The 16,678-nt window shown below is 36.7% G+C and overlaps 1 protein-coding gene across 1 annotated transcript; it reads right to left on the bottom strand.

Annotated features, from left to right (window-relative positions):
- Positions 1-2,019: 2,019 nt before the first annotated feature.
- LOC110730934 lies at positions 2,020-4,425 on the bottom strand. Its single transcript, XM_021910775.1, has 4 exons — positions 4,343-4,425; positions 2,590-2,666; positions 2,316-2,417; positions 2,020-2,230 (listed from the first exon to the last, which is right to left on the bottom strand). The coding sequence occupies exons 1-4, from the start codon at positions 4,343-4,345 to the stop codon at positions 2,107-2,109; spliced, it is 306 nt and encodes a 101-aa protein (XP_021766467.1). The 5' UTR covers positions 4,346-4,425; the 3' UTR covers positions 2,020-2,106.
- Between the last annotated feature and the right edge of the window lie 12,253 nt (positions 4,426-16,678).

Here is a 16,678-nt window from a genome sequence, read left to right as displayed (position 1 = left end):
ATAATTTGTTGATATATACTTTAATTTAAAGAAAAATAACATATTATGCATAATTGATAGCTTAATTCAAAGTAAAATACAAAAGGCCTATGTTAATCAACAAAATCATAAACCATTAACCCTAAAATTCGAAAACCCTAAAATGGGAGAACCCTAGATTTCGAAAACCATAAAGACGAATTTATCATTGGTGAATAACCAATCCTGGAGCATTGTATGATAAATGAGAAGAATTAGTGTGAATTCGGAGCAAGAAGCTTGGAGGGTGTTTAGAAATGGTGAAGGAGGAATATTAATTAGGTAGAGTAACCATGGTTTAGGAGTTTTTTTTTTTTTGAAAAATTGCCCGCAATAATCCGACCTTTCGCCCGTCCGCTGAAAATAATCCCACCTTTGGATTATTTTTTTAATAATCCCACCTTTACCCCCCGATCTTTTTTATTGGTCCCAACCGGTCACTTAACTTGCTTTAGCAAGTTACTTGACACGTGTCGACACCCGATTAGACCAAATAATAAAATTAAAAAAATAATAATAAAAAAAGTTAAAAAAATAATTAATATTAAAACCACCCACCAGGAAAACCACCTTCCCAGCCACCGTTCTCGGCGCGGCAACCTTCCCAGCCACCATTCCCGGCGCGCCGACCTTCCCAGCCACCGTTCCCGACGCACCGATCTTCCCAGCCACCAATCCAGACTTTTCCGACTTCCCTTGCCCCCCCGTTTATCACCCTAATCCAGCCTCGCAACCACCCCCAATTTCGGATTTTCCGACATCCCCTGCCCCCTCTGGTTGCGTCGACCTTCCCCTTTCCCGAATTCCAGCCGCGTCGAGCGTCCTTGCCCCTACCTCCCTCCCCCATCACGGTGCCTCCCCTACCCTTATCCACGAATTGCCGAACCATTTTCACCTGTCCCCGACCTGATTCCGACGTGGGTTTGTGGGGGTTTCGAATGGGCATGGGGTTGGTGGGTTTTGAAGGAGTTTTGGGGTTGGTTAGGCTAGGGTTCCGGTCGGCGTCGGTTGGGAGTGGCTTTTCAATTTGGTGGGTTGCGTTCAGGTGGGCTTGGTGGTGGGTTATGGTCAGGTGGGGATGGTGGTGGCTTAGGGGTGGCTTGGACAGGTGTGGCTGGGGTGGAGGGGTTTTTTTTCATTTTTTTATTAAAATTTTTGGACAAATTATGTAGTGACACGTGTATTTCAAACCAAAAAAAAATTACCTTTTCAACAGGTAACTGGTCACCTGGGACCATTGGAAGCGGATTAGGGGTCACTAGTAGAAAAAGGCTCATTTGCGTCGCTCATTTATAGTGTATTTGCGTCGCTTCTATGAGCGACGCAACTGCTCGCGACGCAAATGACTTTTAAGTCATTTGCGTCGCTCCTAGGCGTGACACAAATAAGAGTCATTTGCGTCGCTCCTTTATAAAGGAGCGACACAAATGACTTTTTTGATAAACTTATTTTTTGTCATTTGCGTCGCTCCTTTATAAATAAGCGACGCAAATGACTCTTCTGACAAACTTATTTTTTGTTATTTGCGTCACTCTTTTATAAAGGAGCGATGCAAATAACTCTTCAGATAAACTTATTTTTTGTTATTTGCGTCACTCCTTTATAAAAGAGCGACGCAAATGACTTTTCTGATAAACTTATTTTTAGTCATTTGCGTCGCCCCTTTATAAACAAGCGACGCAAATGACTCTTCAGATAAACTTTTTTTGTTATTTGCGTCGCTCCTTTATAAACAAGCGACGCAAATAACAAAAAATAAATAAACTTATTTTTTGTTATTTGCGTCACTTGTTTATATAGGAGTGACGCAAATGACTGAGTAGACAATACAAAACTGTTGTATTTGCGTCACTTGTTTGTTTAATGAGTGACACAAATGAGGTGAATTTTTTTTTTTAATTATAATATAATAACTGCCTTGTATATGTTTGTAGTACCTGTTTTCCTAGGTATAAAGTAATATGCTAACGCTAATATAATTGAAATTAAAATGCAACATTATTGAATAATGCAAATGTAAATTTCGGCAGAGTCTCCTTTGTAATTTGGCCTACCCATAAAATTTCCAAACCATGTTTCTTAACCAAATCAACGTATAATACAACTCCAACTGTCATGTCTTTTCCTTGTCATCTGCCATGTAAACGGACTATTAGGATCCACACCAGGCTGTGAAATTTCCAAACCATGTTTCTTAACCAAATCAACGTATCTGAAAATTCAATAAAAAAAATGACAAAAGTTCTGTACTGAATAGCTCAAGACATTAGAGGATATGATGCAGAAAGAGTGCTAACTTTTCAGAATCAAAATTATCCACTCCCAAATCTTCGTCCCAGATAAATATGTAATCATATGGTGCCACAATGTCAGGATGTAGAAATCGTTTTGCATACCACCTTTAACCATACAATGAAAGAACGGATCAGTATGATAAAATTGATAATTAATCTGACCCAATTGCCTTAAAAACTAGAGTACTAACCATTTCGCACTAGTTTGCAAAATTACCAAGCAAAGACACAATTATGAATCATGTAAGAATAGCCAAAGTTTGCAAATAAAGCTTACTCAGCACACTCATTAATCTTCCCCGAATTCTGGCTTTCCACAATCTTCAGAATCAAAGACTTGTTTTCATCCAAGTACTGCCAAGATTTAAACCAACCAAAATTTAGAAATCAATAAGAAAAAAATATTTCCAGATGAGAACTAACCAAGCAGTATATATAGATGAAGCGGCTAATAGACTAGAATCATAAGTGAATTAATGTAACAAAGGATGAATATGTCATGCATAACCAAAGTGTATTACAGTACATATCAATTTTTACTTGAGCGTAAGGATCAAATGATCTGCAATTAGCAATGTTTTAGAATCTACCTCGGTAGCCCTAGACTAAGATAAAAAGCAATGCATACAACACCATTCCCTTATATAATTTCATATGTATTAATTGTTTTATCAATGATCATTTGATTCACAATAACTTCCTTTTATTCAACCATTTACAAGGGAACATACGGATTCTCCATTTTAATGAATCGGAGATGACAGTTGTTCATGCTTGAGACTGAGCGTAAGGATCAAATGATCTGCAATTAGCAATGTTTTAGAATCTACCTCGGTAGCCCTAGACTAAGATAAAAAGCAATGCATACAACACCATTCCCTTATATAATTTCATATGTATTAATTGTTTTATCAATGATCATTTGATTCACAATAACTTCCTTTTATTCAACCATTTACAAGGGAACATACGGATTCTCCATTTTAATGAATCGGAGATGACAGTTGTTCATGCTTGAGACTTACAAAAAAAAAAATTGAAAATAATAATAATAATAATTCTGGGTTTTTTCCTCCAGATTTAGGCCTTCAAAAGTAGCTTAACAGATAAGAAAACTTGATACTAGGTTTAAAAACAAGTTAAAAACCATCATCACTCAAAACCACTAGTTAAAAAAGTACATTTACACTATTTTTCATTATTAGCCAAATAGTCATAACATTAGTTGAGTAAGAAATACTGACATTGCCTCCTTTTCAATAAAGGTTTAAACTAAATTTCTAATACCAGCAAAACAAAAAGGTCTTACAGAACTGATGAATATGTGAAGACCATTACAGGAGCCGACACCTAAAGCTTCATTACAGTAAATTTTAAGTTTGCTACACTTCAATGATTACACTGACATTTTATACTTCCATTTATATTTATATTTATATTTATATTTTCATGTTAATTCTTGAATTGCTTGTTGTGGTCCAAGTTCTAAAAAGGTTCAATTTCCAACTGCCGGAAAAGTTAAGTTTGGACCAAAAGGCAGATCTTAGGCTAGGGGTTGAACCATGCTCTTAAGGTATGTTGAACAGCATACCAGCAATAATCAAGCTGCATGACAGTATGTATGATGGATATCGACTTTTCAATGCTTACAAATGCGAGCACGTAAACCTTAAACATCTGTTAGTCTAATTACAACTAAGATAGACATAACAATGTATCACTCGACTGAAGTGCTCGTTCAGCATGCTTCAATGACTAAACCCGAGATCATAATGGACTTTTAATTGCAATTAAGGCAGTAATAACTTAAATCATCAAGTAATGTACATTTGTACTAGACTAGAATAGATTAAGGCAGTAATAACTTAAATCAAAGTTTGCAAAATTACCAAGCAGAGACACAATAATTATGAATCATGTAAGAATAGCCAAAGTTTGCAAATTAAGCTTACTCAGCACACTCATTAATCTTCCCCGAATTCGAAGCCTTAAACCAAGAAAAGATTGAACATAAATAGAAGCAATCTTACCATAGGTGGAATTGACTTCAAAAATTCAACAATGTCGAGCCGAAATCGAACTTCAATTGTTGTTGCCGTAATTTGCTTGAACTTCCTCGGGTTGTTTGGGGCGAAATTAAGCGATTTTTCCACTCGAAAATTTCAGTTATTGCTCGAATTTTTGTTGCTGTAATTTCTTGACTTGAACCCAGAAAAAGACGTAATTCAAACAATTATTGTTGCTGTAATTTCTTGACTTAACCTATTGTTGCTGTAATTTCTTAACTGAAATTCAAACAAAAATTATTTATGACTGAAATGGGACGAATTTCTTAGGGTATATTGCGTCGCTGCCAAAAACCCTAGAAATCCCCCCACGAAATCCCCCAATCGAACTTGAAGACCGAAATTGAATTTTTTGGGGCTCTTAGGGTTCGAATTTGTATGCTTTTGAGTTGATTTTTTGCTCGAAATGGGGGATTTTTGGTCGGAAACAATCAATTTTTCTGGGTTTAAGGCTTCGAATTTCTTAGGGTTTTTGGTCTAAATTTTTGCTCGAAATTGCTCGAATTTGCAGCCGATTATGGGTCTTCGACTTCACTACGATTTCAGATGTTAAATTTGCTGGGGAAACGCAAGTTTTTGGCCGAATTTGTTGGATTTCAGAGACAAATTTGTGGGTGTTTTGCTGTAGAAATTCGCTGGAATTTAAGAACTCTTGTTTTTTTTTTCTTTTTGTATAGTGAATGTAGGTACCTGATGAAAAACTAAGGTAAAAAACGTAGAAAAACCTAAAGCCAAAAGAGTTATTTGCGTCACTTTATTATAAAAAAGCGACGCAAATAACCTTGTTTATAATGTTGTACAATGTACATATGCGTCGCTCATTAGTAAAAGAGTGACGCAATTTACTTAATCACTTATTTGCGTCACCTGCTAACTAATGAGTGACGCAAATAAGTTTATTAATTGCGTCGCTTTAATAAATAAGAGCGACGCAAATGATAGAAAGCTGAAATGCACTTGAGTTTTGCGTCGCTTCTTAAATAATATGCGAGCAAATAATTTAAAAGGAAGGTAAAATAAAACATTTGCTTCGCTCCTTAGAATGAGTGACTCAAATATGGCGACGCAAATGTACATTTTTCTACTAGTGGGTAAAGGTGGGATTATTAAAAAATAATCCAAAGGTGGGATTATTTTCAGCGGACGGTCAAAAGGTCGGATTATTGCGGGCAATTTTTCCTTTTTTTGTCGTTTAAATAGTTAATCAAAGGTTAAACGTGGTTTAAGAGGTAAAAGTGGCGTCATAGATGGTTTTAAGTTGAGTTTGGTAGTAAAATCAAATTTTTAAAATTTTTTACGGCAGTAATTCACAAGTTTTTTAATTCTCGGTAGTAATTTTCAAAGTGACATTATTACGCGGTAGTAATTGACAAATTTTCCTTGAATATAAAAAAAACATTAATTAAAATAGGAAAATTTGTCAATTACTACCGCAAGTTAATACCACTTTGTAAATTACTAACGCAAATTAAAAAAGTTATGAATTACTACCGCAAAAAATTTTAAGATGTTGTGATTACTACCAAACCCCCATTTAACCCAACTATGACGTCATTAATTATATCACTTTAACCCATGTTTGACCATGGTTAAGGGCTTTAAACAACCAAAAAAAAATGGGTTAGTGATATAATGATGTCATGGTTAAGGGATTTAACCCATGTTTGACCATGGTTAAGGGCTTTAACCATGGTTTAAAGAGCTATAATGACGTCATAGTTGGGTTTAATGGGGGTGTGGTAGTAATCGCAACATCTTAAAAAAAATTGCGGTAGTAATTCATAACTTTTTTAATTCGCGGTAGTAATTTACAAAGTGATATTAACTTGCAGTAGTAATTGGCAAATATTTCATTAAAATAGAGTCAAGTTTCCATTACTTAGACTAAGGGCCTATTCACATTTACTGAAAAGAGCTGAACTGAACTGATTAGAGCTGAACTGAACTTACTGGAGCTTACCTGAACTGAACTGAGCTAAGTGAGTCAAACTTTCAGAGACGGATGTAGTATAAGTGTGTAACACAATTGTTTTGAAATGAAAGTTACATCTACAACCTACAAGTAAAGGTGTCAAAACTAGAATTGAGCTGACTCAAAAAAATATCCCGATTCAAATTTTAATTCACGTAGACAGTAATTTAGAGTAATTCAAGTTTAAAAATAGACTTGACCTAACCTCACCCAACACTATACCTCTATGGCTGTATGCCTCTATCTACAAGTTAAATGAATTCGTAGTACTCTTACTTTGGTAGCAAAATGCTACAAAAGAATTGGAGTGCAAATTAAAATGGTATATTCGTTATTAATTTGATATTGAATGTCAAAGCTGTGAAAAAAAATAATTAATTATGATAATTAATTAGGGTAGCAGCCTATCCTTACATGACAGATGATAGAGGGTAGGCTATCAAGCTTTATTAAACTGACGTGATTGCATGACGTCCTCTTCTTCTGACGGCTATAATCATTCTTGTTTTCTCTTTCTTCTTAAATTACTACGTAATTAACATAATTTAATGAATGTCTTGTTAGATACTTGTACTCTATTTTTTTTTTATTGCAATATGATTATATGAGAATTGAACACGTTGATAGTAGAAAAAAATGATAGAGAAAGGTAAAAATACTACTCCTTTCGTTTTTTTTTATATGTATTACTTGGGAATGCACATAGTTTTAGGACATAAATATAATATTATGAGTGGGTGAATAAATTATTATAATAAAAGTATGATGGGGACCATGAAAGAGAAAGTATGTGAGAGAGAATAGATATTTTTTTATTTAAGTGGAGACATAGAAGAGAGACAAATGATAAAATAATTTGAGTGGAGTTTAAAGTAAGAGAGAGAAATAATAAAATATAGTATAACTTTACCAAATATAGAAGTGATGCATATAAAAAAAAAACACCCATAAAAGAAAGTTGATGCATATAAAAAAAACGGAGGGAGTATATTGTTCATATTTGGTATTTGTAGTGTAAATACAAATATTTCTTTTTCTAAAATAGAAATGATGTAATATTTATAATACTTTTTAAAAGGCAAGTGGTGTATTAAGGGTATGTTCACTTCAACTTAATTTTTGTTCAATTCAGTTTAGCTCCTAAGTTCAATCTCTCTCATAAAATATCCATTTTAACTCTGTTCAGCTCCAATCATTTCAACTCATTTTAGTAAATGTGAACAGAGCCTAAATTCATAAATTCTCCATATAACAACTACATGGAGTAACAATAGACAAACCCAACAATTCCACTAGTGAAGTTATACTTAGGTGAGCAGGGAAGTTTTTGGGTTTCACTCATTATTTGCGTTAGTTTGTGTAGTTGTGGGCTTTGGGTACTAATTTTTTTGTGAGTAAGTTTGAATTGTAATAGAGTATTTATTTTATTGTACTCCGCTCACTCTTATTACTTGTTGTTTAGAATCTGTAATCAAATACTGATTTATTCAATCATTCCCTGGTTACATATATAAACATATGAAACTTGTTTAATAATCCCTAAATCACCTTTGTGGTTTGAATTGATTGGCAAGATTTCTGATTAATAATGCTTACTACCTAATTAGTGTTGATTAATTTTGAGAATTTAGACAAACCCATGTTAATTAATTATATTACTTAGGCAAAGGTGTTGTATATAATTAATAAAGAATATTATAGCAAGTAATACATTAAAGGAAGCTTAGAGTTCTCAGCAATGAGAAATTCTGTTTTGGAAGACAGTGATGATGCCCCTGTTTTGTTGCCCGGTCAGGGTGGTGCTCGCCCGACCGGGCGCGAGGGTGGCTGGAAAATTCTTCCTCTCCGCCGCCCGATCGGGCAGCCACCGCCAGATCGGGCGCGAGAAGGAGACGAAACTCGAGTTCTGGAATTTGGGAAGTTGCCCGATCGGGTCTCCACCGCCCGATCGGGCCCGAGGGGACTTGATGTCTGACGTTTCAGTTGGCCTGATCGGGCGGTGGTAGGTCCGATCGGGCATGTGTCATGCCTGCTTTGTATGGCTGACGGTTTTCTCTTTCTTCCCTGTTTTTTGACGGTTATACTTGTGACTGTTGGAGTATTTCTTGCTTGTATATATATATGTTCTTGAACATATGTTGGGAGAGGCTTAAGAAAAATCAGATTTATTTTTCTTAAAAACCTTTTGCAATTTCCTAATTATCATCATCATAATTACACAAGCTTTATACATTGAATTGTAATCATCCTACTTGTGATTGCAATTGTTTCTTCGTTGTATCACCTAAGTAAATTTCCGTGAAAACCCGGTTGTAGTTTAGGGTCGGAATTATACTTTTGGAAAAGTGATTCCGTTCACGCCTCGAAGTTTTCCGGTTTAATTGTTTGCTATTTTTGTGACCCTTGTTCATACACAAATTCCCCAACAATCCAAAAGTATAATTGACAAAGATGGCAAATGTTAAGGAATTAATGGCCAACATTCAAAAGTTGGACAAATTCGAAGATGTTGATTTCCGAAGGTGGCAGAGGAAGATGCATTTCTTCTTGACTACAGTTGGGGTGGCTTATGTTCTTGCTACTCCAAAACCCGAAGAAAAGGAGGAGGAAACAATTGATGAAGCAAGGAAACGCAGCAAATGGGAGAATGACAATTATATTTGTTGTGGTCACATTATCAACGGTATGTCTGATGAACTCTTTGATATCTATCAGTTTAATGATTCTGCTAAGTCTCTATGGGATGAATTAGAGGCTAAATATATGGCTGAAGATGCTTCTAGCAAGAAGTTTCTTGTTAGTAAATTTAATAATTATAAAATTATTGATAGTAGGCCTATTATGGAGCAATTTCATGAGATACAAAGAATTTTAGGAAGTCTTAGACAGCATAACATAGTTCTTGATGAGACCTTTGTAGTGTCATCTATAATAGACAAGTTACCTTTTTCTTGGAAAGACTTTAAAAGTGGTTTAAAGCATAGGAAGGATGATGTTAACCTTGAGAGTTTGGCTTCTCACATCCGGATTGAGGAAGAAATCCGGTTGCAAGAGGGAAATAAGGATGGAAATCCTAGTTCTACTACGGTAAATGTAGTGGAGGATGCCAAACAAAATGTGAGAAAAAGGGGTAATGGCTCAAACAAAAATAAAGGCAAGAAGCCTAAGTTAAGCGGTGATGGTTCAAAGTCACGTGCTTGTTGGGTTTGTGGAAAACCCGGTCACTTCAAGAAAGATTGCACAACCTGGAAGAAAAGGATGAGCAAAAAGAAGGCTCAAGATGGAAATGGCAATGCTAGCCAATCCCAAGAAAAACAAGGTAAATCTTGTGCACAAATTTCATTTAATTCATTTATGAATTATATGTGTATGATTTCTGAAATCAATTGTGTACAGGCTGATTGTTCGTGGTATATCGATTCAGGAGCATCGAGGCATGTGTGCAAGGATAAATCATTGTTCAAGACCTTCTTGGAGGTTGATGATGGAGAAATTCTCTATATGGGTAATGCCTCTACAGCTAAGGTGCTTGGCAAAGGACAAGTGGAGCTCGTCTTTAGTTCGGGAAAATCTCTTATTTTAAGAGATGTATTGTATTCTCCCGAACTTAGGAGGAATCTTGTATCCGGTGCGATCTTGAATCGATTAGGTTTTAAGATGGTGTTTGAGTCAGAAAAAATTATTTTGTCTAAAGGAGGTTAATTTGTAGGACTTGGTTATTTGTGTAATGGTATGTTTAAATTAAGTATTTCAAATACTTTGAATGATGTAGTGTATGTTGTTAATGATAACTCTTCTCTATGGAATTTGAGACTTGGTCATGTTAATTATAAAAAGTTATATTTTATGTCAAATCATGATATGATACCTATGTTTGATCCAAGAATAGAGAAGTGTAGAACATACATGTTAATCAAAATCACAAGGAAATCATTTCCTCAAGTTGTTGAGAAAAATAATTCATTGCTTGATTTAGTGCATAGTGATTTGTGTGATTTTCATAACACACCTTCTTTAGGGAATAAGAAATATTTGGTAACTTTTATTGATGATTATTCAAGGTTTTTTTTACATTTATTTGTTATTCTCTAAAGATGAAGCCCTTGATAAATTTAAAATTTACAAAAGTGAAGTAGAGTTGCAAACCAATGAAAAGATTAAAAAGTTAAGAACTGGTAAAGGAGGTGAATACTATGACCCAAGTTATTTCCAATCTTTAGGTTTAGTACATGAAACTACCGCAGCATATACACCACAAAAAAATGGTGTAGCGGAAAGGAAGAATAGGACACTAGAAGAAATGGTAAATTCTATGTTGTCATATTCAGGTTTAAGTGATGGTTTTTGGGGTGAAGCCGTTTTAACGGCTTGTTATGTGTTAAATCGTGTTCCCATGAAAGGGAAAGATGTAACCCCATATGAGATATGGTATAAAAGGAAACCAAACTTGAGTCATCTCAAAGTTTGGGGTTGTAGGGCAATTGTAAAAGTGTCGGAACCTAAACGTAAAAAGTTAGGTGAAAGAGGAGTTGAATGCATTTTTATAGGATATGCGGATCATAGGAAATCCTATAGGTTATATGTTATAGAACAAAATGACTTTTGGTCGGTTCACACCACCATTGAGTCAAGGTATGCATTGTTTGATGAAAATCGTTTTTCTTCAATTCCTAGACCAAAGGACATAACTCCAAATACCAATGCTCAAAGTCTTGATCAAATTGTCATTGATCAAGAGGTGGATGACCAAACTCATTTAGAGGAGGCATCTACATCATCATCACAACCTAGGAGAAGTAAGAGGGTAAGGAAAGAAAAATCTTTTGGCCCGGACTTTCATGTGTACTTAGTTGAAGGATCAAGGGAATCTGTTTTGACACAATTTCCATACATTTTTAATGTGGAAGATGATCCTTGGACCTATGATGAGGCTATGAGGTCTTGTGATGCTCCATTTTGGAAGGAAGCTATTAATGATGAGATGGAATCCATCATGAGAAACAATACTTGGGTTTTAGCTACTTTACCACCAAAATGTAAACCAATTGGGTGCAAATGGATCTTCAAACGGAAATTGAGGATAGATGGAACGGTTGAAAAGTTCAAAGACCGGTTAGTGGCACAAGGTTTTACACAAAAACCTGGTATCGATTATTTCGATACATATGCACCTGTTTCTAGAATCTCAACTATAAGATTGTTGATAGCACTTGCGGCTATCTACAATCTTGTGATCCATAAAATGGATGTCAAGACAACATTCTTGAATGGAGATCTAGAGGAAGAAGTTTACATGCGACAACCGAAAGGGTTTGTTGTGGAAGGTCAGGAAGAAAAGGTTTGCAAGTTGATTAAATCTTTGTATGGGCTAAAGCAAGCACCTAAGCAATGGCATCAAAAATTTGATGAGGTTGTGTTGTCTAATGGTTTTAAGTTGAACAATTCAGACAAGTGTATTTATAGCAAATTTGATGACAATGGTCAAGGTGTCATAATTTGTCTATATGTAGATGACATGTTGATCTTTGGAACTGATTTGTCACAAGTTGAAAAGACAAAGTCATTACTTAGTTCAAAGTTTTCCATGAAATACATGGGGGAAGAGGATGTCATCTTGGGCATAAGGATAAAGAGGGAAAAAGAAAAGTTCATCTTGTCACAATCTCATTACATTGAGAAAGTGCTCAAGAAATTTAATGTGAGTGAAGACTCTACTTCTCTTTATTCAACACCTATGGATCCTAGAATAAAGTTGATACCTAATGAAGGTTATGCGGTTTCACAACTTGAATATGCTAAAGTAATAGGTTGTTTGATGTATGCCATGACAAGTACTAGACCTGATATTGCTTATGCAGTTGGTCAACTGAGCAGGTACACTAGCAAGCCTAGTATGCAACATTGGCAAGCAGTTCGATGCTTGTTGAAGTACTTGAAGAAAACCAAGGAATTTGGTTTGTCTTATAGTGGATATCCTTCGGTTGTAGAAGGGTATTCGGATGCAAGTTGGATCTCTAACAAAGATCATTCCTCCACAAGTGGATGGGTTTTCCGGTATGGGGGAGGTGCCATTTCATGGGATTAAAAGAAACAAACTTGCATTGCGGACTCCACAATGACATCGGAGTTCATTGCTTTGCATTCGGCTGGCAAAGAAGCCGAATGGTTAAAGGATCTCATGTTTGAGATTCCTTTGTTGCCAAAACCGATATCACCAATAGTGATACATTGTGATAACAATTCTACCTTGGGAAGGGCTTATAGCCAAGTTTATAATGGTAAATCAAGGCACATTGGAGTACGGCATAGTTACATCCAAGGACTTATCAAGGATAGTGTGATCACTATTGATTATGTTCGAACGGATCTAAATCTCGCCGACTGTTTTACAAAGGCATTGGTTAGAGATGTTAACAGTAGGATGGCAATCGGTTTAGGATTGGAACCCTAAATAATCACAATTAGGAGAATCTCAACTTAACGCCCAATAAGACGTTGGGTCTTAAGTTCAATGAGATTAATTCTCTTAATTGTTGATTGGGAACTTGTTTATTCATCCAAGGTAAAGTTCCGGTTTTTCTGTGATGAAAAGAGGTTGTTTTAAACTTAATAGAATTCCTGATAAAAGTGCTTTGTCACAGGAGCATGTTGGAACTCTACCTATATAAGTACGAGGTTTAGCCGCTTCAAGAAGCTATTAGGGGTGTAGCTTTGATGTACTTATGAATAGATATGGACACATGGATTTTATTGTCAAGCTAATATGTATTTAAGTAATTAATCTTGTGTGTGTAATATCTTCAAGTTTCCAAATGTGTTGCTTTTGGTTCAAACGTTTTACGATAACAAATTGATACGGATTCTTGAATTGTATATTTCACTAAGTGGGAGTTCAACTCTATGTACACTTTCATTTATGCATAAGATTGTTTTGTGATGATGATGTTTTGCAATGTGTCTAGTTTAATTCTCAAAATGGGGGAGGATTGTTGATTAAGTTTGAGAATTTAGACAAACCCATGTTAATTAATTATATTACTTAGGCAAAGGTGTTGTATATAATTAATAAAGAATATTATAGCAAGTAATACATTAAAGGAAGCTTAGAGTTCTCAGCAATGAGAAATTCTGTTTTGGAAGACAGTGATGCTGCCCCTGTTTTGTTTCCCGGTCAGCCGCCCGGTCAGGGTGGTGCTCGCCCGACCGGGCGCGAGGGTGGCTGGAAAATTCTTCCTCTCCGCCGCCCGATCGGGCAGCCACCGCCAGATCGGGCGCGAGAAGGAGACGAAACTCGTGTTCTGGAATTTGGGAAGTTGCCCGATCGGGTCTCCACCGCCCGATCGGGCGCGAGGGGACTTGATGTCAGACGTTTCAGTTGGCCCGATCGGGCGGTGGCAGGCCCGATCGGGCGCGTGTCATGCCTGCTTTGTATGGCTGACGGTTTTCTCTTTCTTCCCTGTTCTTTGACGGTTATACTTGTGATTGTTGGAGTATTTCTTGCTTGTATATATATATATATATATATGTTCTTGAACATATGTTGGGAGAGGCTTAAGAAAAATCAGATTTATTTTTCTTAAAAACCTTTTGCAATTTCCTAATTATCATCATCATAATTACACAAGCTTTATACATTGAATTGTAATCATCCTACTTGTGATTGCAATTGTTTCTTCGTTGTATCTCCTAAGTAAATTTTCGTGAAAACCCGGCTGTAGTTTAGGGTCGGAATTATACTTTTGGGAAAGTGATTCCGTTCACGCCTCGAGGTTTTCCGGTTTAAATGTTTGCTATTTTTGTGACCCTTGTTCATACACAAATTCCCCAACAATTAACACAATTAATACCCTTCTGTTGTGTATGGAACTTATATAAATCTTTAATTCCCCTTTGTTGTTTCTATATGTTTCTTCTGGTTTTAGTTTAGCAAGGTTTCTAACTTTGTATGCTTTTGTTATACGTAGTATATTATAAAATTATGGTTCTTGTTGCCTAATATCTAAGCACACCTAAGATAATAGATTTTTCTCAAACTTGATTTCTTTGTTTAGTCTAACATACCTTGTCAAAATTTATATATAATATATGTATACATATATAATTTATATTTATTATATGTATACATATATAATATATATAATCTTAAGGAACAATCTTGAAGTACCTAAGTTAACAACAAAAATTTATTGTGCAATCTTTGTTTCATGTTTATATGTTCAAGAACCACCTTTTATGTGTATTTCTCATCTACCCAAATTTAATACAGTATATGCATTAAAGAAATACTTTTATAATAAAATAAATCTTTATGCTTGTTAATAAATGTTATTAAAACACACTCATAATTTTCCTCAAACACATACCTTTTTCACAACAACACTCTTTTAAGTTTCTTAATTTCTCACAAAATGTCAAGCTTGAAACTTTTTCTTTTTACACTTTGTTTAGCTTCTTATGTTTCCATAAACAAAGGCCATGAATACTTAACTTATGTAGTATCATGGCCTACAACATTTTGCCTAGATTTATCTCAATCCGTTCATAATCAACATTGTCCTCAACCCGTGAAAACACATAATTTCACAATTCACAGCATTTGGGACGAATATTATGCGCCTAAATGGTGGAAAATCAAACCAATAACTCCTAGTGATGTATTTGATATAAATCAACTAGAGAATTTGGAAATACAACTTAATAATAGTTGGATCAACAATAAAAATCCAAATGATAATTGTTTCGGGGTTTTCTGATGTCCTGCGGGAGAGTTACAATTCCGAGACTGGGACCGGACGCCTGTACCTGCAAAATAACGGAGACTCCTGGGAGCTCCGCCTCCAACGGTCAAGTTAGTACTTGATTAAGGAGTAATTAATGCGGAAATTGAAGTGATTAGGTCTCTCTAGGTGAGAGTGTTTAATGTAGGTAATCTGCTTTGTTAGCGAGATCAGCCGGTTATTACTGTGTGTAATTAATGTGTTTTTTCGTTATGTTTTTCGTCCTTCCCCTTAATGAGGATTAAGGGAGGTATTTATAACCTTGAGAAACGTGCCCATCCTAGGTTTAGGTTAACCTAGGGCCGATTGGGCTTCCCTCGGAAGTTGGGCCTGGGTGGCCGATTTCTCCATTAGGCATGGAGTATGCCACATGTCATGACATAATAGGTCCAAGGTGGACGAACAAGCGCGTGCCACGTGGCAAGCCCTGACAGTTCCAACTGGGGGACACTTGGCAGGACCTGATTGGTCCACGTGGCGCATTCCGATTGGTGGGAGCAAAATCCCCTAATCATTTGCCCCTCACAGGTGGCACGTGATTGGTCACGTGTTACCTGTGACAGGTGTCGCACTGTAACAGGCGACGGCCTGCTACAGGTGTCAGTCGGCGAAAGGCCGAGAGATTTTCCCGCCCAAATTTTGAATTCTGAAAGTGACCCTTCGCCTTCTCACTTCGCCTATATAAGGGAGGATTGTCTTGAGTCATTTTCACACTTTGAGAACTTTTTGAGAACATTCGGACCCCTGAACTTGCTCTGACATTTCGGACCTTTTCTGCCTACCGCCTGTTCTGACAAGCCGACTGCACAGGATTTTCAGAACTTCATCAACCGTCACTCGTTCAGGTAACTGTCAGTTCTCTTAATCTTAATTTTCTTTTTATTTTTTGAAATGGCACCACGGAAGCACACGACACGACCTAGGTTAGTGATCAGCCGGTCACCGGGGACGGCTGAATCTAGGACTAGGAGTGCCGCCTGCCCTTTTCCGGACCCCATCTTTTCCCTTTATACAAAGTCCGACTGTATCTGTGTCTATGCAGAGCAGGATGGCCAGAACAAAAAAGACTGCTAGGATCTCAAATTCAGACGGCTCCTCCCACAGGGTGCCGCTTAGTGAAACATCTGACCAGGCGCCAGATGTGGAAGTGAGACAAGGCGGCCTGAAAGCCGGCAATTCTGAGGGAGGAGTCATAGTGACCCCTTCCCATTTAACAGTTAACAATTCTGCTCTTTTTCAAAGAGAGGAGGCGGGCCCCTCCGGGAGAGGGGAGGAGTCGTCCTCTTCGGACTCGTCAGAGGACAATTCCGAATCAAGCTCTTCTGGTCATGCTTCTTTGGACACAGAAGAGAAAAACAGCCGCCTGCAAGAGGCGAGACTTTCTCACGCAGTTGAGAAGGGGGACAATTGGGCGGAGCCATCCGCCTCTCACCGAGAGCTAAACACCCCCTATTACTGCACGGTACCTCGGGGCCGGATCACAGCCATGCAAGAGAAAGTGGAGAGCTTTATTGCAAACCACACCATGGGCCCCGACTTTCTAGTGTTTGT

This window comes from Chenopodium quinoa, unplaced genomic scaffold (genome assembly GCF_001683475.1).
Source record: "Chenopodium quinoa cultivar QQ74 unplaced genomic scaffold, ASM168347v1, whole genome shotgun sequence".
Lineage (NCBI taxonomy): Eukaryota > Viridiplantae > Streptophyta > Magnoliopsida > Caryophyllales > Amaranthaceae > Chenopodium > Chenopodium quinoa.
Note: the sequence above shows the minus strand (reverse complement) of the source record. Positions and strands in the feature narration are given on the sequence as shown.

Bases quoted from the DNA above. Each gene is read 5' to 3' on its own strand.
- LOC110730934 (XM_021910775.1), bottom strand. The intron at 2,418-2,589 runs GTAAGCTTTATT...GTATGGTTAAAG, and splicing joins AAGATTAATGAGTGTGCTGA to GTGGTATGCAAAACGATTTC. The intron at 2,231-2,315 runs GTTAGCACTCTT...TTGAATTTTCAG, and splicing joins GATAATTTTGATTCTGAAAA to ATACGTTGATTTGGTTAAGA.